Source organism: Lissotriton vulgaris, chromosome 1_1 (assembly GCF_964263255.1).
Source record: "Lissotriton vulgaris chromosome 1_1, aLisVul1.2, whole genome shotgun sequence".
Lineage (NCBI taxonomy): Eukaryota > Metazoa > Chordata > Amphibia > Caudata > Salamandridae > Lissotriton > Lissotriton vulgaris.
Window position 1 is genome coordinate 1,827,179,623 of NC_141685.1, and position 24,630 is coordinate 1,827,204,252.

A 24,630-nucleotide genomic window follows, 5' to 3' on the forward strand; every position below is an offset into this window, starting at 1 on the left:
TTTTCTGGAGCTTGGCGGTGGTTCCGGCATAGAGGGCGTTGCCGTAGTCCAGTCGGCTGGTGACGAGGGCCTGGGTGACCGTCTTCCTGGTCTCGGTGGGGATCCACCGGAAGATCTTCCGTAGCATGCGCAGGATGTTGAAGCACGACGAGGATACGGCGTTGACTTGTCTGGTCATGGTGAGGGAGGAGTCCAGGATGAAGCCCAGGTTGCGTGCGTGGTCTGTCGGTTTGGGTGCGGTGCCCAGGGCGTGGGCCACCAGGAGTCGTCCCAGGCGGAGGGCGGGGAGCCCAGGATGAGGACTTCCGTCTTGTCTGAGTTCAGTTTCAGGCGGCTGGTCGTCATCCAGTCGGCTACGTCTTTCATCCCTTCGTGGAGGTTGGCTCTGGCGGCTGCGGGGTCGTTGGTCAGGGAGAGGATCAGCTGGGTGTCGTCGGCGTAGGAGATGATGTTAAGGTTGTGTTGGCGTGCGATGGCCGCGAGGGGGCTCATGTAGACGTTGAAGAGGGTGGGGCTTAGCGAGGATCCTTGAGGGACGCCGCAGATGACTTTGGTGGCCTCTGACTTGTACGGTGGTAGACGGACTCTCTGTGTTCTTCCGTCGAGGAAGGAGATGATCCATTCCAGTGCCTTCTCCTGGATTCCGACGTTGCTGAGGCGCTGCACTAGGGTGCGGTGGCAGACAGTGTCGAATGCCGCGGAGAGGTCTAGGAGGATGAGGGCCGCTGTTTCTCCGTTGTCCATCAGGGCTCGGATGTCATCGGTGGCAGCGATGAGGGCGGTCTCGGTGCTGTGGTTGGCTCGGAAGCCAGACTGTGAGGGGTCGAGGGATCCATTCGTCTCGAGGAAGGCGGCCAGCTGTTTGTTGACGGTCTTCTCGATGACTTTGGCTGGGAACGGGAGGAGCGAGATGGGGCGGTAATTCTTGAGTTCGGTGGGGTCCGCTGTAGGTTTCTTTAGTAGGGCGCTGAGTTCGGCGTGCTTCCAGCTCTCGGGGAAGGTGGCGGTGTCAAAGGAGGTGTTGATGATGTCCCGCAGGTGGGGTGCGATGACAGCGTCGGCCTTGTTGAAGACGTGGTGAGGGCAGGGGTCGGTCCGAGATCCGGAGTGGATGGAGTTCATCATGTGGACGGTGTCTTCGTGCTGATCCGAGTCCAGGCGCGGAGGGTGGTGGTGGGCGGTGGTTCGGTCTTGACGTGCGTCGGTTGAGTGCTGAAGCTGTTGTGTATGTCCGCGATCTTGTTGTGGAAGTAGGAGGCGAGGGAATTGCAGAGGTCTTGAGATGGGGTTGGGGTTGGAGAGCTCTTTCACGATGTTGAAGAGTTCCTTGCAGTTGTGTGCGTTGTTGTCCAGCCGGTCCTTGAATGCAGTTTTCTTGGTGGCGCGGATCAGTTGGTGGTGCTTCCGGGTGGCAAGCTTGAGGGCGGTCATGTTGTCCGGTGTTGGTTCCCTTCTCCAGGCTTTCTCGAGGGCTCGACAATTCTTCTTGGAGCTCTTGAGTTCGTCGATGAACCAAGGGGCCTTCTTGCTGCCGGGTCTGCTGGGCGGGGTCCTCAGTGGGGCGAGTTCATCCGCGCAGTTGCTGATCCACTTCGTGAGGTTGTCGGCGGCCTGGCTGGGGTTCGCTGAGCTGGCGGGAGGGTGCTGGCTCAGGGAAGCGGCGAGTTGGTCGGCTGTGATCTTGCTCCAGCTTCTTCGAGCAACCTGTTGCTGGTGGTGGTGGATCGTCGTTTTTCTGAAGGTGAAGTGGACGCAGCTGTGATCCGTCCAGTGGAGTCCAGTGGCGTGGCTGAAGGCGATGTCTTTGCTGGATGAGAAGACGGCGTCGAGTGTGTGTCCGGCGAGGTGGGTGGGGGTGGACACAAGCTGCTTGAGTCCGAGGTTGGCGAGGTTGTCGAGCAGGGTGATGGTGTTGCGGTCGTTGTTGTTCTCCAGGTGGAAGTTGAGGTCCCCCAGGAGGATGTAGTCAGCGGAGGGGAGGGCATGCGGGCTGACGAAGTCGGCGATGTCCTTGCTGAATTGTGTGCGTGGTCCCGGGGGTCGGTAGATCAGGGTGCCTCTGAGGGTGGTCTTCGGGTCGGTCCGGATCTGGAAGTGAAGGTGTTCGGCGGTTGTCAGGGTGTCGTCGGTGTTGGTCGTGATGTGGATGGTGTTCCTGCGGATGATGGCGATGCCTCCTCCCGTCTGTTTGACACGGTCTCTTCGGGTGATCTTGTATCCCTCTGGGATGGCAATGGCGATGTCGGGTGCTGAGGAGTCGTCCCTCCACGTTTCCGTGAGGAAGGCAACGTCAGGAGCTGTGGTGTCGAGGAGGTTCCAGAGTTCGATGGTGTGCCTGTGGACGGAGCGGGTGTTGAGCAGGATGCACTTGAGGTGGTTGCTGCTGGTGTTCGGCTTGGCGGGTGCTGGAGCGGGGCAGGTCCATTGCATTATATATCAATGCACCCTATTCCACTTTATTCTACTATCTACCACTATACTCTATGCCATTGCTTTCTGTACCACTTTACTCTGCGCAACTGCACTCTGCTTTGCATCATACCACTCTACTGCACACCACTCGGAAACAATCTACTCTACGCCACTCTACTCTAATGCACTCTAGAACACTGCACTCTTAACCAACTATTTTGCACCACTGCACTCTACCCCACTATACTCTAGAACATTCTATGCCACTGCATGCTACAATGCTCTACTCTTTGCAACCCTGCTCTATGCAGCTCTACGCCACTGCACTCTATGGCACTGTACTCTGAAAACGGCACTCTGTGCCAGTGAACTCAGTGCCACTCTTCTCTATGCCACTGCACAATACGCCACTGCACACTACGAAACTCTACACCTGTGCACTGCACTCCACACCATCTATTCTACTCTGCACCACTGTACTGTACGCCATTGCTCTCTGCACCACTCTACGACATACTACTCCACTGCTCTCTACAACATTACTCTATAAGATTACACTCTCTGCCACTGATCTCAATTTCACTCTAATCTGTATTCTTCTCTGCACCCCTGCTTCCTAAACCCACTGCATGGTATACCATTCTACACCATTGCGCTCTATGTCATTGCACTCTACGTCACTCTACAGTACTGTAAGAATACTGCAGAGTGGAGCAGAGTGCAGTGGCGCAGAACACTGCTCTCTGCAGTACTCTACTCTCCACCATCCAACTCTATGCCACTACACTCTGCATCACTCCACACCACTATTCTATTCTGCACCACTGCACTCTACTTTACCCCCCTGCACTCTACCTTGAACCACTCCACTCTACTTAACTCTACTCATACAATCTACTCTCCACCACTGCAATATGCATTGCACCACTCTGCTCTACCCTGATGGCACTGTATGCCAATGCACTCTACACCACTTTACTGAAAACCAATGCACTCTATGATACTTTACTTTATGATATTCAACTCTGTGACACTCTATTCCATTAAACTCTACTCCACTCTACAACATTACACCGCTCTACGACGCTCTAGGCTACTCTCTCTATGCCACTTTACTCCACTCTAATCTATGACTCACTACTCCACTCTATGCCACTCCTGTTTATGCCACTCCAGACCAATTCTACACTACTCCACTCTACATCCCTCTATGCTGTTCTACTCTCCTACACTATTCACACCACTCTATGACAATCTACTCCAATCTAGGTCAGGCTACTTAACAACACTCTATGCAAACTCCCTCTATGCCACTCATCCTTACAACAGTCTATGCCAATCCATTATACACCTCTCTACTTCTCTCTGACCTTCTACTCCACTCTAAGCCACTCAACACTACTCCCCTCTATGTCACTCTACTCCCTGCACAACACTCAACTCTACATGACTCTACACCACTTCATGATACTGCACTCCTTTGCCACACTAACTTTTAGCCATACTGAACAGCAGCCATGCTGGTGTACAATATGGCTACATATCGTCAAAGGTAATACCTCTTGCATAGGCAGGACCTATTGCTTTGCCAAAGCTTTTTTTTTTACATTTTTCGTTAGGGATGTTTATTTTTAAAAATACATTTTGGTCAAGGAAATCTAAAGAAAAAATAAATGGATATGCCCCATTAAATCAGATTTTTATCCGAAGTACAGCAATGGTTGCTACAGAACTCGACAAACACTAATGATCAACAAGATACCTTTATGTAGAACATATATTGAAAAATATATATACATGCATAAGCGAGTTTTCTTTCGGGGTGTGGGAAGAGCACTATAAATACCAAATACCAAAACAATACAAGACAGAGAGAGGACGTCTACCTCGTTCACGTTATTTCAGTCTGCAACATTTTTAAATCAGTAACTTGAATTTACCAACAAACAAACAATACTAGTAAGGCCTAAAAGTCGATGATGCATATCTGCTCGCCTTCCAGCCAACGTATCTAAGGGGTTAACACAGGCCCTCTCACTACCTCTGCCGCAGGGTGGCTCCAAACATTTAGGGACCACTTATGCACCCAATAACTATGTGTGAGATGTGGAGACTCCCATGGCCCCTCCATCACATTCTACAGAGCGGCAAGTGACCACAAGTTGTGAATCATAGATGCTTCAATGACAGTAATTTATAATAGACTAACCAACAGGGAATATACATCAACCTGGTACAAAAATCCTGCCACAAAAAACGTGCCTTACCTGGTTGTCACATTCTCGTGGCGCTTCTCAAAGCTTGTGACCGGTGTCACCGCCTCCTGGGCCGTCTGATTTAACTTGATGGCAACTGCCTATGGCAACAAAAGCCACACAGGTCACTCAAGGGACGGAATCTGTTTGCAGAGCAATCAGCATTATAGGAAACGTGCAGTAGTAGTTACCTCAGGATTGTCTGTCAAGTAGATCTGCCTTGAAATGTTATTGACTGTGCATATCCACTGCAGAGAAAAATAAATGGATTACAACCCACAGCAATACAAAAAAAGTTTCAAAATAAATAAGCATTTACAATGCAACGGTCTCGCCTTTGCAAAAGATAGAGCTATTGGCATTGTAAATGACAACATGTTTATGTATGTGTTGGTTTTGAAAACAGATAAATAAATGTCATTGTCATTTACAATGCCAATAGCTTAATCTCTCACAAATGTGAGACCTATTGCATATGCATATATGTATATGTATGCATGCATTTATATTTGTATTTATATAGATATGCAGATTATATATATGTTTATATATGTATGTATGTATATATACATATATATGATTCAACAAACACCCTGAAGCTTGTCAGGATGCACTCCCAGTTTGCCTGCCAATAAGGGTGCTGTATCAGCTTGCCTCGACCCTCCGGTTATTACTTCCTGATGAGGTTCGTGGCTGAGACGCCACTTTCTCAAAGGCTTGACACTTGCACACAGGATGACGCTCTTTAAATTAGCATGCATTTTATTGGTTTTCAGCCCAAGGGGGCTTGACTTAGTGCTCGTTTCTATTATGATGCATGCTGGGGCAAATAGTTTGTTCTTCAAGCGTTTCTTCCTTAGTAGGTTCCACTGTGCGAGGTAATTAACATTTCTTAAAGTTATCCTTCGTAGGACTTGAAGTGGTGGGGCAAGACGCTCTTCATATTTCAGGCGTGCTGTGCTGCTTCTCTGGACAGATCTAACACACAGAAGATTGCCCCCTTCTCAATTTACTTGTAATTGGGGACCAAATAAACAATTTCCTTAAATCTGGTCCGGTATATTTATTTATACCTTTTAGTCATGTTATTTCATACAAAATATATTTCAAATGGCAGAAAGAGAATACACAATACAAACAATTACTGACAGTCTTACTGAATCACCAACTAACACAAAGCATATTACGAAAATATCCAAAAGAATAACATCAATATTACATCCAACAAACAATACAAATTGCTGCACTGCAATTTGTATTGTTTGTTGGATGTAATATTGATGTTATTCTTTTGGATATTTTCGTAATATGCTTTGTGTTAGTTGGTGATTCAGTAAGACTGTCAGTAATTGTTTGTATTGTGTATTCTCTTTCTGCCATTTGAAATAATTTTTGTATGAAATAACATGGCTAAAAGGTATAAATAAATATACCGGACCAGATTTAATGAAATTGTTTATTTGGTCCGCAATTACAAGTAAATTGAGAAGGGGGCAATCTTCTGTGTGTTAGATTTATATAGGGTCCAGCCCTCCCTCAGCCCCGTCAAGGACCTATCTCCTTTTGTGCGCTTCTCTGGACAGGACACAGTTCCTCTCCTCAGCCTCCCAAATTGCGGAATGTTGCTATCCTGCGCGGTACATGGACTGTCTGTCTATCCAGCCTCATAGCTGTTGTAGGTCGCTGTTCTTTTAACTGATATAATTCGTCTGTAATTTAGGACTTTAGCGTCACATAACAACCAATCCCACGGCTGAACAAATTTGGTACGTCCTCTCGAAGTGGGCTGTGTTGACAATGTGTAAAAGGACCTCAGATTGGAGCATTGGGTGCCTGCAGCCAATCACAGTGTGCTCTATTGACTGTGGAGTCCACATGTACCTTCGACCAGCCATGGTAGAGAGGGGTAGTGTAGCTCAGCAGTAGCTTCTTTTAGTCAGGCTATGTTGCTGCTGCTCATTCAGGCGCGACAGTGGGGCAGGATGGGTGATAGGGAAGTAAGTGTTAGCAACGCAGAACTGGCCCAAGATGATAGTTGTGAGCGATTGTGCAACCCTGCAGCTGTCGGTTCTTTGCTCACAGCTGGTTAGGCACTTTTGGCATTTGACCCCGTGGCTCAGGTTGGGAATGTATCTGTTCGTAGTGAGACCGAGGCCCGTAGGATACTGGACGGTACCTATCGTGGGCACATGTGGCATATCTAGCATTTACTGACTTGAATTGCCCCTTTGTTATGTGACAGTGCTTCTATTCGCATCCTGCTGCTACTTTGACTGACATCTGACATAACGTCTCATGGCTTCCATACACGTTTCATTATTGCCCCCGACTCGAAAGGTTGAAAGAGCACTTTACATAGGACTAGATGGGTCAACAGCTAAAGAAAACATATGATATACAGCATACGGTAGATAACTAGAAAGGATGATGCTGGTATAAAAGGTTCCTTATCTTCTTTATGGGGTCATCTGGACCCATAAAGAGGATAAGAAACCTTTTACGCCAGCATGAAGTCAAGGAGCCCCGTCTGAAAAGGACGGGGCTTCGCGAGAAAGGAGAACATCACTAGGACCTCTTCTCCAATGGCTGGCCACCGTTTAGGAGGCCAGCCAATGGAGAAGAGGGGCGGGGCTTAACCTCGCTAGTGAAACTCTCCCTACATCATTAAATCTCCCCAGCTCGACTGCGCAGTCTTTCACAGGCTGCGACCTAAAAACAAAAATACACTAAAGCACAGTAAAGATGGCTCTCCACATTTCGAAAATAGAAACAAAATAAGTATAAAGGCATTTAATTGTGTAGGATAAATCGCTTACAGATGCTTTGGTGGTTTTGTGGGCTACTGAGCTTTTTTGTGGCTGCTATAGGGGCTGGCCTTTGCTCCGATAGTCCATGGGCAAAATCAAATTTCGAGCCCTTTTACCTTTCACCAAAAGCACAGACATTTGTTGAGACATCAGGACTGGACCTCAGTGTGCCACAGGTGAGAGCCTAGCTTTCCCATGTCAAAGGGCTGCTCTGGCAGCTATAAAACGCCTTATAAAAATGTAGAGCTTATGTCGAGGGTATACTAGCGATTTAGTTTCATACAGGAAGTCTAAACCAGTGATATGCATTGATTGTTAAAGGACATGTGTCACTAGTTTTCAAAGCCCTAGGATCTAGTTCCAGGGATCATGTACCACCCTCAATTAAGGAATTGACAACCAAACCTAGGACCATGCAACACTTTGAAACAAAGGTTTGTATCCATCAACACTCTTAGCCATGGGTTTGACTTCCAGTTTTGGAGACCATTAGATAGAGCAAGCTAAGAATATAGCACACAACAATGGAGGTCATGAAAGATTCTTGGTGAAGCAAATGGAATTGTAATCTGGGGGCTCAGTGACACTGCCAGCCAAGAATCTAGGACGGAATTTAGAGAACCATCTGACTCCCTTTGCAGTGGTGACAAAACAATGTTTTCAGCCAGAAGTCTAAAAATCCAGGGTTTTTTCTTCATATGGCAAACTCCTGAGAATCCGGCATCTAAAGCTGGAATAAAGTGATACTCTGCCAAAGATCTGATGACCAAGCATCACCTTTGTCCGAGTATCTGCTACCAATTGAGCTGGCATAGAACACTGAAGCTTATGCTACATTCTCATGCAAGGGAAAGCAAAGACTACTAATAAGTTTGTATACAGGCCTATGCACACGCTATTCCTATTTCTACTTACAATAAGTATAAACATACATTCAAGAGACAGAGTACATGAAAATCTTTAAAGCAATCAGCCGTTTGGTGTTCTCTTGTTCCGTTATTCACAAGATTGCCCAGTCAACATGTGTTTCGTCATGGGGAAGTACCCTGCTACTGTGGTTCCCGCTCTGTGAATCTCCGGGTTACCAAAAAATTCATGGAGCGGGAACCACAGTAGCAGTGTACTCGCTGAGATACACGGCACTAATCGGGGACATTAGATAATATTGAAACCGAAGATCGGAAGAGAATTTGACGTCATCCGCTTGGGGTTTTTATTTGACACAAGATTTTTACCCTATAATTTGAAGAGAGAACTGCTTACAGCAGTGGAAACGATCATTCGAGCCTGCCAGGACGGCAGTAAGACCAGTCGAAAGAACATTAGGAACACCATTTCTAGCCGAGCAGCCCTGAAGAAGTCGAGGGGTACTTCCCCATGACGAAACACGTTTTGGCTGGACAATCTTGTGAATAAAGGAACAAGAGAATACCAAACAACTGTGATTGTTTTAAAGAATTCTCATGTACTCTGTCTCTTAAATATATGTTTGCACTTACTGTACACTTATTGTAAGTAGAAATAGGAATAGTGTGTGCATAGGCCTGTACATACACTTGTTTTTTGGACCGTAGGGTCTATCCCGAGGGCTCAGGGTGTTTTCCCTCACCTCTTGCACTGCTAGATTGGTTCTAGTCCTAATCACGTATACTCTGGAGGCGCCATTTACTCAAACAGAAGAACACTCTACTAATAAGTTATCTATGAAACTTCTGGTCAAAAATTAGATATGAATCAAATAGTAATTACCTCTTCATATTCTTTTTTTCCTTCTGCTTGAAGAATTGTGTTCCTTTAATTTAGAAAAATAAATATATAGTGATGTTATCATTCAATACAAAATTAACACATTGACATGCAAATATAAGTGACAGAGTATAACAATAAATTATTTTGAACATTTCAATGACTTCAGAGAGAGTCTGCTGTAGGACCTTTGTGAGTATTGGATACACAATCCGTGACCTTTGTGACTTCTATTATGTGTGTGTGTGTTTTGACCTGTGAGTTTGCTTTTTGATCTTTAACATGTGTGGCTGCTGTGTGATCTTTGACCTACCCGATGGACGTATGAACTTTAACTTGTGATGTGCACTAACTGTAGGCGTACTAAGGGCCAGATGTGATTAAAGACAGATCACAAGAAGTGGTGGAAAATTGCGCTGATATTTTGTGACCTCTCTATGATTTTGTGATGTCACCTATGTACTAATACGTCCCATTGCAAAGTCCACATTCGCACAGGGTCACCGAATGACTAATATTAATTAGGCAGGTAACTATTTAGAACCCTCTCTAATGGCTTACAACACCAGCAATAGTGGCTTGCATGGAACAGCAGCCAACTATTCCTGTGTTTGCATTTCCAAACACTTTTTTTTTTAATTTAAGAAAAAAAAAATCCTTGTTCCTTAAAGGAACTGGTGTTGCTTTAAAGACAAAAATCCTATTTGGGAAACTGTTGATGCACTACTGCCTAGAGTCTTTTCTGGCTCGCAAAATGGGAATGACACAAATCTAAAAGCCAGTTTGCAAATTGCATGGTTTGCTTTCGCAAAATGGCTTTGTACATCTAGCCCTTAGTTCTCAGTTTGGCATTTTCTCTACAAAGTAGTGCGGCCAATCTCATGACGTGAAAGAGAAATATACTAAAAAAGGACTTGTCTTTTTGGTAGATCTGTTGTCACAGGAGAATATGGAACTGTTTGCTTGGTCCCAGCAGACACAAATTAAAAAAAATCTATTCTGGAGCATAAAAGTGCAAGGGTTCAATTTCTTAATGAAATTCAGGTGTTTGGTTTTCTTTAAGAAAGCAAAAGGAGCCAGACGCAAATTTCTGCTTTGTCAAGGAAATCTAGTCATGCAGACGGCAGAATATCAAGAAAAACAAAGGATCTTCACTGAAACTCCCAAACCTATTTTTTATACAGGGGATTTTTGCAGCTTTATAAAGCTAGAGGTAGAATTTTTATTTACTTTAATTCTTTATCCTTCACAAAAATCCCTTTTGGTCAAGGCATGCGAGTTAGTTGTTAAACAGTGTCTCTCCTTGACACTAAGTAGCACTTAGGAGGCAATTGGTTTAGGCTGTATATGTGAGGTAGATACTTGGCAGAAAAAACAGTGAGGACGGCTTGACTATATATCATTACTTCTTGTAGTATGGGTATTTTATCCCATATATACCTATAGAGGATGCTTCTCCTGGAGTCCAAACGACTGTTCGCGTAAGGAAAGGTGACTGCCTATGTCAAAAACATCTCACAAACGAAAAGAAAGGAAAATAAATACTTGATTCAGCTGGAGGTTTCATTTTGAGTTTGGGCAAAACACAGTGCTCAAAAATGGTGTATATTGTGGCAGTCCACAGGTTCCTTTTTGAAGTGAGGTGATGTGCGTGGGGTGACCTCTGTCCCTCTGGGCCGGTCACCCCACGCACCGCGCACACTCCTCGTGAGTGAGCCCAGGCTGCCCCCGTTCCCGCCAAGTGCCGCCACTGCCAGCAGCTGTGCTCCTGGTTCCCGCCGAGTGCCGGCGCTGCCCGCAGCTGTGATCCTGGTCCTCCGCTGTTGCTGCTCTTGCCCCGCTTGCGCTGAGATTGTATTTTCGTTTCGTTTTGTTGTATTTTCCCTGTAAAAATTGCTCCTTGCTTAGTTTCTGTATTTGTCCCTCTGCCCGTGTTGCTTTATTTTTGTTATTATTGTACTTTCCCTCCCCCCTGTTCTCCCCTTGTCGCGCCCATCCCCTGCCGCGCCTCCCGCCACCTCCCCGCTCCCCGCCGCTGCCCCCTGCGGCCCTGCCCCCTTCCCTCGGTCGCCCTTCCCATTCGCCGCCCCGCTCCCGCCTCCCAGCTGCTCCTCCCTCGCTCCGCCCCCCCACTCTCCACATATGGCAGAGTGGCAAACGCGCAGCGTTGACGCGGAGCGGGTGCGCACTGAGCGCACCGAAGGCGCGCCAAAGGTAAGCCCGTCTGCGCCCGTGCGCGCCTGGCCCGCGCCCAGCGCCCGGACCCCTGGCCCCCGCAGACACCAGCCCACCCGCCGGACCTACAACGCCACCGAACTCAACACCGGTCGGATCCCTGGATGCTACCAAGCCACCCCAAGACGCACCCACGGAACCTTCAGCTGCCTCTCCTGCAAGTTCTCCTGCATCCGGACCTGCACAGCACCCACACCCACCAAGCCGAGAACCAGCACCAACCACCTGAAGTGCATCCTGCTCAACACCCGCTCCGTCCACAGACACGCCGTGGAGCTCAGGAACCTGCTCGACACAACATCACCAGACATCGCCTTCCTCACGGAAACCTGGATGAACGCCTCCTCAGCACCCGCCATCGCCATCGCCTTCCCGGACGGATACAAGATCACCCGGAGGGACCGCGGCAACCAGACCGGTGGAGGCTTCGCCATCGTACATAAGAACACCATCCGCATCACGACCAACACCGACGCCACCCTCACAACCGCCGAACACCTGCACTTCCAGATCCACACCGACCCCTAGACCACCCTCAAGGCACCCTCATCTACAGACCCCCGGGACCCCGCACACAATTCAGCGAAGACTTCGCCGACTTCATCAGCCCGCATTCCCTCCCCTCCGCTGACTACATCCTCCTCGGGGACCTCAACTTCCACCTGGAGAACAACAACGACCGCAACACCACCACCCTGCTGGACAACCTCACCAACTTCGGCCTCAAGTAGCTGGTGACCACCCCCACCGACCACGCCGGACACACTCTCGACCCCATCTTCTCCTCCAGCAAGGACATCGCCTTCAGCCACACCACCAGACTCCACTGTCGGATCACAGCTGCGTCCACTTCAGCTTCAGAAAGAACACGATCCACCACCACCAGCAACAGGTTGCACGCAGAAGCTGGAACAAGATGACTACCAACCAGCTCGCCGCATCCCTGAGCCAGGACCCCCCGCCAGCTCAGCGAACCCCACCCAGGCCGCCAACAACCTCACGAAGTGGATCAGCAACTACGCAGATGACCTCGCCCCACTGAGGACCCCGCCCAGCAGACCCGGCAGCAAGAAAGCACCCTGGTTCACCGACGAACTCAAGAGCTCCAAGAAGAACTGCCGACCCCTCTAGAGAGCCTGGCGCAGAGACCCAACACCAGACAACATGACCACCCTCAAGCTCGCCACTCGAAAACACCACCAACTGATCCACGCCACCAAGAAAACCGCATTCAAGGAACGACTGTACACCAACGCCCACAACAGCAAGGAACTCTTCAACATTGTCAAAGAGCTCTCCAACCCCAGTGCCGGAAACAACAACATCACCCCATCACAAGACCTCTGCAACTCCCTCGCCTCCTACTTCCACAACAAGATCGCTGACATACACAACAGATTCAGCACACAGCCAACGCACCCCACGACCGCACCTGCACCCCCCACAACCACCCTCCGCGCCTGTACCCCGATCAACACCGAAGAAACCCTACGCACGATGAACTCCATCCACTCCGGATCGCCAACCGACCCCTGCCTCACCACATCTTCAACAAGGCCGACGCTGTCATCGCGCCCCACCTGCGGGACATCATCAACACCTCCGTCGACACCGCTACCTTCCCGGAGAGCTGGAAGCACGCCGAACTCAGCGCTCTACTGAAGAAACCATCAGCGGACCCCACCAAACTCAAAAACTACCTCCCCATCTCGCTCCTCCCGTTCCCGGCCAAAGTCATCGAGAAGACCGTCAACAAGCAGCTGGCCGCCTTCCTCGAGACGAACGGATCCCTCGACCTCTCGCAGTCTGGCTTCCGGGACAACCACAGCACCAAGACCACCCTCATTGCAGCCACTGACGACATCCGAGCCCTGCTCGACAATGGGGTAACAGTGGCCCTCATCCTCCTGGACCTCTCCGCGGCATTCGACACTGTCTGCCACCGCACCCTAGTGCAGCGCCTCAGCAACGTCGGAATCCAAGAGAAGGCACTAGAATGGATCATCTCCTTCCTCGCCGGAAGGACACAGAGAGTCCGCCTCCCCCCGTTCAGATCAGAAGCCACCAAAGTCATCTGCGGCCTTTCCTCAGGGCTCCTCGCTCGGCCCCACCCTCTTCAATGTCTACATGAGCCCCCTTGCGGCCATCGCACGCCAACACAACCTCAACATCATCTCTTACGCCGATGACACCCAGCTGTTCCTCTCCCTCACCAACGACCCCGCCACCGCCAGAGCCAACCTACACGAAGGGATGAAAGACGTAGCCGAGTGGATGATGAACAGACGCCTGAAACTGAACTCAGACAAGACGGAAGTCCTCATCCTGGGATCTTTGCCCTCCGCCTGGGACAACTCCTGGTGGCCCCGTGCCCTGGGCAGCGCACCCAAACCAACAGACCGCGCACGCAACCTGGGCTTCATCCTGGACTCCTCCCTCTCCATGACCAGACAAGTCAACGCCGTCTCCTCGTCATGCTTCAACATCCTGCGCATGCTACGTAAGATCTTCCGGTGGATCCCCACCAAGACTAGGAAGACGGTCACCCAGGCCCTTGTCACCAGCCGACTGGACTACGGCAACTCCCTCTACGCCGGAACCACTGCCAAACTCCAGAAGAGACTCCAGCGGATCCAGAACGCCTCAGCAAGACTCATCCTGGACATCCCCCGACACAGCCACATCTCCGGACACCTGAGAGACCTGCACTGGCTCCCGGTCAACAAGAGAATCACGTTCCGACTCCTCACCCACGCACACAAAGCCCTACACAACCAAGGACCAAGATACCTCAACAACCGCCTCAACTTCTACACTCCCTCGTGCCAGCTTCGATCGACCAACCACGCCCTCGCCGCTGTCCCCCGCATCCGAAGAGCAACCCCAGGAGGAAGGTCCTTCTCCTACCTGGCCGCCAAGACGTGGAACTCCCTCCCGACCCACCTCCGCCTGACCCAAGACCACCTCGCCTTCAGGAAGCAGCTCAAGACCTAGCTGTTCGAGCAGTAGCAGACCCCTTCTCCCCAAGCGCCTTGAGACCCTCCGGGTGAGTAGCGCGCTATATAAATGCTATGATTGATTGATTGAGTGAGGTTCATTGATTGAAATAGGAGAGGGAGCTCTTTCATTGTTCTGTGTCCTGAGAAGAACCCTCAAAGAAATGTGCCAGGGTTTGAAACGCATCAATAGCTTCTTTTCAGGCCAAATAAGCGCTTAATACATGTGTTACCACTGTTTGCTCACTATTAAGACTTGTTGAAAAGCTCTGAAAAGAATATTGCATGTGAGCTCAGTTGGGTAGCTATTTGGCGATCACTCCTGCCAATATGAAACATGCTTCGTACTTAATAATAAAACATTGATTTTTTTCAATTGATCATAGTAATTGAGTTGAGTGATGATAAAATGAATGGGTGATTGAATGAGAATCAGTATTGGCATTTTTCCGATGTGCTGTATTTATAGCCCAGCCTTACTGATTATAGGCCAAACCCTTTCTTTGTATGAGATATATAGTATGCTTTGGCATATACATCTTAGAGAGTTGTTGTGGTGGTGGTGGTGAGTGTTGGGTGGGTTGGTGGGTGGGTCTGAGAGAGTGAGAGTGAGAGTGAGAGAGAGAGAGAGAGAGAGAGAGAGAGAATGTGTGTCTGCCTTTCTAGCAGTCTTCTGCCAGGATAGCTTGACTCCAGTGGTGTGGAGAGCATGGGACTCACGTCTGACCATACCCATCCCACTCGGGGTGACAAATGCAAAAACAACAATTGATGGACAGAATGCAGAACAATGTCAAACATTCACCCCAGTACAGAGATCTGTACTGGGGTGAATGTATGACATTGTTCTGCATTCTGTCCATCAACTGTTGTTTTTGCATTTGTCACCCCGAGTTGGATGGGTATGCTCAGACGTGAGTCCCATGCTCCCCACACCACTGGAGTCAAGCTATCCTGGCTGAAGACGGCTGATAGCCAGAAACCGGTCCTAGGATGCTTGATTCCGGTCCAGGAAAGACATGGCTTGGCAGTTCGGGCTGGACTGTTGTTGTCTTTGCATTCTTAATTGTACTATTCCTTTAATTGTGCTTGTTTTAGTTATGTCATTTACAGAATATGGAATGTTACATATGTCATGTACTGTGCATCTTTTGTAAGGGACAGTTGTTCCTGTGATGCTGAACTTACTGGATGACATGTACTGAGCTCTTCGTTGCATTAAAGGATTACTTCACTTCAATCCTGAATTTATTCATCATTTCACTGGCGACGAGGATGGGATGAGCAGAACCTACGTGGGCAACTTATTTGAACCTTATTTTGGATTTCATTTTTTTTTCTCTCTTCCAATTCGAGTTAAAGTGGGCTGGAAAAGACTTTGGCAACTATTCTAAACACCGACTTTGGTAAATATATTGATTACCTCATTGGCGATTTTTGATCACTTTAAGATGAATATATATGTGTGCCTGAGCTGATTTAAGCTGATTTCTATCGTTGACTTTCTAACATAGACTTTCAAACGTTTTGAAATTAATACTCTTTTGGATATAGACTTGTGATTGCATCAAGTTTACATCGCAATGACTTTGTATTCATCGGATTAAGTTTTGCCAGCTCAATTGGATTCAAGTTAAGAAAACGAAGCTCTTTACCGTTTTCAATTCGTTTATCAGCGCGTTACAGCTCGCACCACAGCTCACACCATATTTTAAAAATAATCGCCTGCAATGTTCTATCGCTGACAGACCTTTCGAGAGCTCCCGGTTCCATCTTCGAAGGACTTTTTGGAATTTTCCTGGTTTCCTGGATTCGGCGCTCCGACGTCCTCAAGTGCATTGTGGGTATGCTTGCGTGTGACGTCACACGCGTCGGCGGCCATTTTGGTAAAGCGTGAAGCTGTTTGAAACGAGCATTTTTTCAACAACGACCTTCAACGGTGATTCGCACACCTTGTGCGATATCTTCATCGGCTATTACTCATCTCTTTTGGATTTCTTCATCGGTGATACGCACACCAGTTGTGAATTAGCATTACTTTCATTATTATTATTTTATCGATTTAACATTATTATTTTAAGGTATTTATACAACTTTAACTCTACTGTATTGAGGTTACCTTTGTTACTCTTGCATAAGTCATCCAGTTTTATTCTCAGTTTTAATTCATTATGTCTCAGCCCAATTATAATATAAGTGCACCTCAGGCTTTTTGGGTTTCAGGCAGTGAACCTCAACTTAAATGGTTGGAGTGGAAACCTTATTTCTGTAATTATATTGATGCATTAGATGAGGATGGTAAAATGTCCTATGCTCAAAAGAAAAGATTACTTTTACATTCTTTAGGTCCTGTTGGATTGAAAGTGTATGAGACTATGACTAAACCTTCTTTTCCTGGTGATTTAAATGTGTATATGTTAGCGTTACTGCATTTAGATACGTATTTTACGCCTAAAGTTTGTATAGGTGTAACTAGGTACAAATTGTTTTCAAGGAAACAAGCTAAAGAAGAAAATATTGACTACTACCTTTCTGACCTTAAGAAATTGTCTTTAGACTGCAAATTTGGTGTGTTACAAGAAGAACTTATTAGAGACAAAATTGGTATGCATTCTTATAATGCTTCTATTCAAGATAGATTGTGGATTAATGGAGATTCTCCTTTAGATGACATTCTAGCAATCGTGCGTAAAGCGGAAATGTCTGGCAGATGTGCTAATGTGATCAAACTTGATAATACTTCTATTAATAATGAAGTTGTAAGCAAAGTTAATGCTGTTGACAGAAAGAAATGTAACTATAACTCAAAGAACAGTTTAAGTACTAAGACCATTTTATGCAAAACAATTTCAGGGTTCTAAACTTAAGTGTTACAGATGTAATAGTTCTGAACATTTAGCAGACTTTAAAGGATGCCCTGGCCTCAAAGTGAAATGCGCCAATTGTGGATTAAAAGGCCATTTAACAAAGGCTTGTAACAGGAAGAAGAAAAACAAAGTTGGTTTTGTGAATGATATTGATGAGGATGAAGTTCTGGAGAATGATCCGGAAGACAATCTGGTGATGAATTTGCATGATAAATTGGTTTTAAAAATCCGTGATGAAGATGTGGTTAACAAACCCATTTGTTTGATGAGTATTGGTGGGGTGGATATCAAAATTTACGCTGATTCTGGTTCGCCCTATACGATTATTAACGAAGAAATGTGGAAACCTTCTTTTGTCCAACAAGTAGGAGACAAATTATTGGCTCCAGACATTCACCCTGAAGGCTATATGGGGGAACCCATTAATATCCTTGGTTTCCGTTGGTTTGTATTCAGATTCAAGGGTAGAGAATGTAGAGGGAAGCTATACATTGCAAAAAAGGGTCCATCAGTCTTAGGGTGGTTTGACCAAAAACAATTACACATCATTCTAGACCCAAATAGTCGTGAACAAGTTTTGGTGGTGGATGACAGTACTACTGTGACTAAGGAAATTTTACATAAATTTCCGAAAATGTTCAGTAAAACTTTGGGGAATTTAGTTGGATTTGAGCACAAATTCATAATTAAGGATGATGCTTGCCCTAAAGTGCATAAATGTAGAAATGTTCCCATCATTGTGAGAGAGGAAGTGAGTAAAGAATTGGATAAGCTAGTTTCTACTGATATAATAGAACCTATTGAAGCTAGCGAATGGGTTTCTCCGATCGTCGTTGCGAGACGGAGCAATGGAAAAATTAGGCTGTGTGTAGATCTAAGGTATTTAAACAACAACATTGTGGTAGACAAGTTCCCACTTCCTAAAATTAATGAAATGGTCTCAAGTCTGGGAAATGCACAATGGTTCTCGACCATAGATCTATCATCGGCATATCATCAAATTTCCTTGTGTCCTGAATCAATGAAATTTACATCTTTTATAACTCCTTTTGGGTGCTTCCGTTATAAACTGATGCCTTTCGGTTTAGCCTCGGCGGCCGCTGTCTTCCAGCGTTTAATGTATCAGCTTTTTAAGGTAGAAAAAGGTGTTAGATTTTTTCAGGAGGATATACTTGTGTTTGGGGATGATGAAAGTGAGCATTTGTCTAGATTGGAGAGAGTTTTAAACATTCTTGGAAGCAAAGGCCTTACGGTAGAACATTCCAAGTGTAAATTTGCACAAAGGAGTGTGACTTACCTAGGTCATATTATTGACAAGGAGGGTGTTAGACCTAAACCTACTCTGGTTTCAGCTATTTCTGATGCTCCTGTTCCTACGAGTAAGGATGACATGAAGTCATTTTTAGGCATGGCTGAATTTTGTTCTAAATATGTTCCTAATTTTGCAAATGTCACATATAATATTCGACAACTGTTAAAAAAAAATGTTACATTTGAGTGGTCTAGTTCTTGTGATGAAGATTTTAAGAATATTAAGTTAGCTATTGCTAAAGCCACTTCCCTGCGAAGTTTCGATCCATCTCTGGAAAGCATAATTACAACTGATGCTAGCAACAGAGGTCTTGGAGCTGTATTAGCTCAAGTGGATGAGAAGGGCAGGGAGAAAGTTATTGCTTATGCTTCAAGATCCTTGTCTCCTTGTGAAGAGAAGTACCCAATAATAGAAAGGGAAGCCTTAGCATGTGCTTGGGCATTAGAACATTTTAAATCATTCAAAAAATATTTCATCTGAGCCTCTGGCTGTTTTCGATCAGTTACTTTCAATGGTGGGGTGCAAGGAGAGTTGTTTGGGTCTGAATTCTGGATCTGAATATAGGACAATCTCCTCCGAAAGCCACCTTGCTAGCCAGTGAGTGGAACAAACAAAGCTGGAACATACCCTCTAAGGAAACCCCCAAGAGGGGGGAAAAGCCAGTGGAACTAAAAAACCTCCAGAAACTTGCCCAACATCAGCGTTAGGTGCCAGCAGATGATGGGAGATTTGCGATGCACTAGGATTTTTGGCATGCTTAAATAAGGAAATAAGACCTGGAAGGGAAGCTAGGACCCAAGAAGGCCATTCTCCCCTGCCAGTTCAGAAAGTAGCTATAATTTCCTATGAAACGGTGGCTATAATGGACTGGTTTATGACTAGGAAGTTCTGCCCTCACAGCACCACCATTTCCTGTGACAATTCCCCCCCCCCCCCCAACTGATCAGAGGAGTATGCAGGCCCTCAGAATACTCCTTCTCCACCTCCCTTAACTAGAATCTCCTTAAAACCGCATCATAAACATGAGGAAAAGTGACTCCTAACGGTAAATTATTCAGATGGTGTGTCCAACATTACAGAAATATTACTCACTAATGGAGAAAGTAGTTTCTAGATTCCGAAGTTTAAAAAACTTTCATACATCAACCGCAAACTAATGAAGTATCTAAACTTCTTTGAAAACATTATTTTCCTTATTAGAGCTTCCATTCTAATAGTAATATATTTTTCTTTCTTGTTTTCCTGTTTATGTGAACTCTATCATTTTGTAATGCCTCTACTGTTTAAAAGTATGCTGAATTCATTACATGAGAAGTGCTTTTATTTTTGCCCTATATTCCCTGCTCTATCTTATTATTATTCAAATGTTTTCAGTACATTGTTATTATATTATATTGTGAACCTGCTGTACTTAATACACTTTGTTGTTAAAACTTATTAAAAAGAAGAAGGGGGTAGGGTTCTAGAGGTAGCTTATAAAATTACATTATGTGATGAAGTTGGATAGAATATGGCATGCTCATCCTTTGTTATCTGCGTATTACTCTACAGCAAGCAGGCCTCTTGAAATGCTAATAATAGGAATCATCGCAGGCATTTGAAGCTGAATAGACACTGATGCCTATTTATATTAGGTTTCAGATAAGTACATGTAAGAACATGTACATACAACATACGTTAAAGTTCTACCAGTTCAGTAAAAGTGAAAGTGTTGATTTCCATGAGCATTCATTCTGCCTAATGCTGTAAGACTAAGGTAATGTACGATCTTTTTTAAACAAAGGGCAGACTGGACACAAATAACAACCAAATATATGCACTATTGCATCCTTTATGGTACAGTGCTTATTGGTCACACAATCCTTAACTCCAGTGTTTATAGCACAGCTGAAAGGACCCACTTGGAATCATCTTTAACAAGTGGGAGAGGTAGTTTAGAAAATGTGATGGCACCTGAACTTGAGTAACAAAGGGAAAAAAACAATGCTGAGGGCTATAAGGGCAGGAGTTCTGACTCACACAGCTCCAAAATGGAAGGCCACAGGGGAGATTGTTAAAGGGAAATATGGGTGCCTCCCTGCATGCTACATCAAAATGTCAGATTTTTCAACCTTGCTATTATTTTCATTGACCTCTGAAAAATTAAAGACTGAGGGGCCTGACTTAGACTATGGAGTACCTGTTTTTAGAGTTGCCTGCCTGCCCAGCAGACATCTCTAATTATTGACAGGAAACGCCGTTTAGGCAATTCCTATCAATGAGTTAAACGTTTGACACACTGCTTCGTCAAACATGATGCCTGCCTGTCAAACTTTTGAAAGTTTTTGTTTCTTCAAAAACAAAAACCCAAAGCGGGATTTTGTTATTCAAAAAACCAAACCTATAGACCCCCTCATCATGGAAGCTTGCTTCCATTATCTGGGGTATATTTAAATGTTTAGGTCTCGTGACCTACAATGCGCGCAAGCGCATTGAGGGAACGAGAATTCAAGTGGCCAAAATCATCGTCAAACCAAGGGCTTTCAGCCGCGGTTTTCATGAAGTTCACGTGAATCACGTGAGCAAACAAGCACGCGCATCGGCAGCATTTCTCCTGCACAAGGCTCGCAAAAGGTTCTCCTCCCTCCCCACATCAAAGGCATCAATCACCCTCCCACAGGCTTTCCCAGCGCTGCCCCGCCCCCTGCTTCATGGCAAGGCCATCTGTTCCCTGCCAGACCTCTCACACCTCCGTCACAGCATGCCTGTGTACTTCAAAGGCTTATCACTTCACACGGCCGCAGGCCGTGCAACCAGAGCACTTCAGTTGGTGCGCAGCCCCCCTCCCTGCAAGGTTTTATTGAGAGTAATGAATGCAAATTTAAAAGTGTGCATAAATCTCCGATGAATTAAGCCGACATAGACGAAACATCATTAGCAAGGCAGACAACCCCTGCTTGTTTTTGTGGCTGTTACTCCACACACTGCCATACTCAGTCCCACGGTGTCCCGAGCACACAGCTTTCACACGGAGCCTGGTAGCCGTGCACACAAGCGGGCGGCGCAGCTGCCTCGCACAGTCCCTTGGAGTTGTGTATATTACTTCCATAAGCATTTAGATCTGTGTGTACATAGCTCGTGCACGCACCGCCCTCACACCACACACAGGCCCATAAAGTCCTACATACACACATTTCTCGCACACAAACATCGGTTGCCATGTACATAAATATCACACACAAACGGGAGCACACGTGACGTGACCCTGTGTATGGCACAGAAAGACAAGGGCCTGCACGCACACATGTATTACACAGGCACACATATGTTATATACAGTCAACTGATCTTCATAGCTCACACAGAGGCTGACCGACCCCTCTTTGCACAGCTCCCACACACGCATATGACGAAATTTCTACAGTCACACACGGACACTGAGTCGTGTGCACACAAGTCTCTCGAATGCACAGAATCCTTTCAGCCCCAGACAAACAATATAGTGTAGTCTGTGACCTCGTACACAGACACACGTGACGTGAAATATTGTGCACACAAATCTCTATTACACAAACAGGTACGCAGCCCGATGCACTGAATTCAGTGTACCTCGCTCTCAAGGGCACCCAGAACTCTAGGGTACAGAGACTATAGCATCAGGGCATGAATCACAAAACATAAACAAGGCAATGATTATCATAAGCTATGCACTGTGACGTCACAAAGAGGCGCGCTATGGGATGGAGCGTCACAACTACGCCATACCTCTGATCTATTCAAGTCCGGTCATCTAGCGAGGACTCTACATTAATTACGTCAGTTCTATGTTAGCACAGGAAGACGAACTATAGATTGTGATGACGCTTAGTCAGTTAGCCACTTTACTCCTGACATCTGTGTGTGACCTGCGGGTCAAGGTTCAGAATCCGGGACATTCTGCTCACTATTTACCGCTCCCGGGTCAATGGAATAAGTACTAAATTAGTCTGGACTAACAAATACTTTGTGTAAACAAGGCATTGTGTGAAGCGTTATAGAGAAAAGTGCATTACGGAGAACATATGATATTATGATAATGGGATGAGTTCTTATTGATATGGTGACTTTGCTGCTTAGTTTCAAGTACAAAAGTGCACCTCTCTACCAATTAGACAGCGAGATGCTGGTTTCTCTGTGAGACCTTAATACAGTAATCAAAAAGTAAATGGTATTACCCACTTCAGACAACCATTAGCTTCAAAGACACCCCTTTCTGGGTCCTTCTCATAGATAAGTGACTTTAGCAGGAAGGGGTTTAAATAGCACCATGTGGTATACTTTCAATCTGGCTTCAGCCAGACTGAAAGTGTGTGCTCTAGCAGTGTGTGCTCACAGATGCGCACCACCATGGACGTGGACCCCAGGTGAGACTGCTGCATGTCTCACACCATAGGGGACACCACCCCAAACCCCCTGGCTCAGGCAACCAAACAACATCCAATGTCTACAAATAGGGCCGCTGTCCACCTGTATCGATCCTTCTGACGGTTTTAGTCAGAATATCGTTTACAGGCATATCGTCTGACATAAATATTGTATCCTAAATATTGTTTACTACACGAAGTGTAGATTTGATATTATTTACTTCAGTGGGCCCAGATTTTAGTAAAAAATATTTGGAATACGATAACTATTCCACATAATGTCCTGGCAGTGATATATTCTGGTAGCATGCTCTGTTGCGCTTGTATGTATTCATGTGATAAGAAAAGGACTTACATGCCCGAGCCAAGGGCCTGCACACCAATGGAAGGTGCTGCTATCCAAGCAACGGACTACCAGTTCCTTTCGGTCTTGTATGCACACTGCTCGGTATGCATCTTTGGGCTATTTGGGCTACCAGCTGTTAGGCACAATCAACAGGGCCTGCAAATTAATTAACACTCGAGAGGAGGAAGAGCGGGTAGCAACCATGTGTGGCTACCCCAGAGTCAAGGCTGAGGGTCGGAGGCCTTTTGTACAGGAGCCATTGTTCCAGTGTGTCCTGCATGCTCACAACAGAAGCTTGAGTAAGCACTGGCGTTGCCAATAGGTCTCGCAGTAGGAAAGTTGGAGCTATTGGTTTTGTAAATGACAAAGCCCTTTATGTTTTTACAATGAAAACAAAAATAAAAGGCATTGTTATTTGCAATTGTTATAGCTCCAACTTTCCTACTACGAGACCTATTGGCAACGCCAGTGCTTGTTTTTACTTGCTTTTCAATCACTACTTTTTTCTTTTGTGTGAAACACTTCATTATAGGGGGAGAAGCATACACAAGTGAGACGGCTTGGAAACTGGCACTGTAATGAAGTGTTTCACACAAAAGAAAAAATTAGTGATTGAAAAGCAAGCAGTGTAAGCAGCGATGCCAGTCGATCATCAAATCAAATAGAATGTAAAGAGGCAATGCTTCATGGGAGGGACTAACACAAGATTGACAAACTGAGACACGAAAAAGGATCAGGCAAATGAGAGTAACAATGAAAGTCAATCAATGGTTAGCAAATGGAGGGGCTCCAAGCCCTTCCATCTTCTTGGTAAGCCACAATATACCTTGCAACAAACAGCACATGCCTTGTGTTGCTTTCTGTTGCCTGCTGCTTCTCCCTGCACCCTCCCTTTTTCACTTGCCTATGTGCTGATTTTTCATTCATTCCCCCAACCACGCCATCCATAATGCTTTCCTTTACTCAGTATTTAGTTTGTCATCTCTCCGGTGCTTTCTACCATTGCATTTGCACCTCCAGCCATTTCTTACGATACCTCTGGAGACCAGCGGCTGCTGTGTTCATGTTCAGAATCATAAACGGTGGGGGGCTTAATCCTTTGAACATTTGAGACACATATGTCACTGGAGGCTGACATCCAGGTGTAACCTTTTGGTGCATCAATCAACTGTGGTGCCACCCCTGCAGGGGCAGACAGGCCCAGGACAAAAAACAGAACCAAGGAGTAGGCCCTTCAAAGAGCCTGACGCCACCAACACAAATTTTTAAAGAG

The 24,630-nt window shown here is 46.1% G+C and overlaps 1 protein-coding gene across 1 annotated transcript in view; it reads right to left on the minus strand.

The window, feature by feature from the left end:
- The window catches only part of APPL2 (adaptor protein, phosphotyrosine interacting with PH domain and leucine zipper 2), a 597,113-nt gene that overhangs the window by 145,788 nt on the left and 426,695 nt on the right, over window positions 1-24,630 (minus strand). The window contains exons 12-14 of the mRNA XM_086919274.1: window positions 9,224-9,266; window positions 4,859-4,915; window positions 4,680-4,768 (exon numbers count right to left, since the gene is read on the minus strand). Coding sequence (XP_086775400.1) covers window positions 4,680-4,768; window positions 4,859-4,915; window positions 9,224-9,266 — 189 coding nt within the window. The remainder of the gene's footprint in view (window positions 1-4,679; window positions 4,769-4,858; window positions 4,916-9,223; window positions 9,267-24,630) is intronic.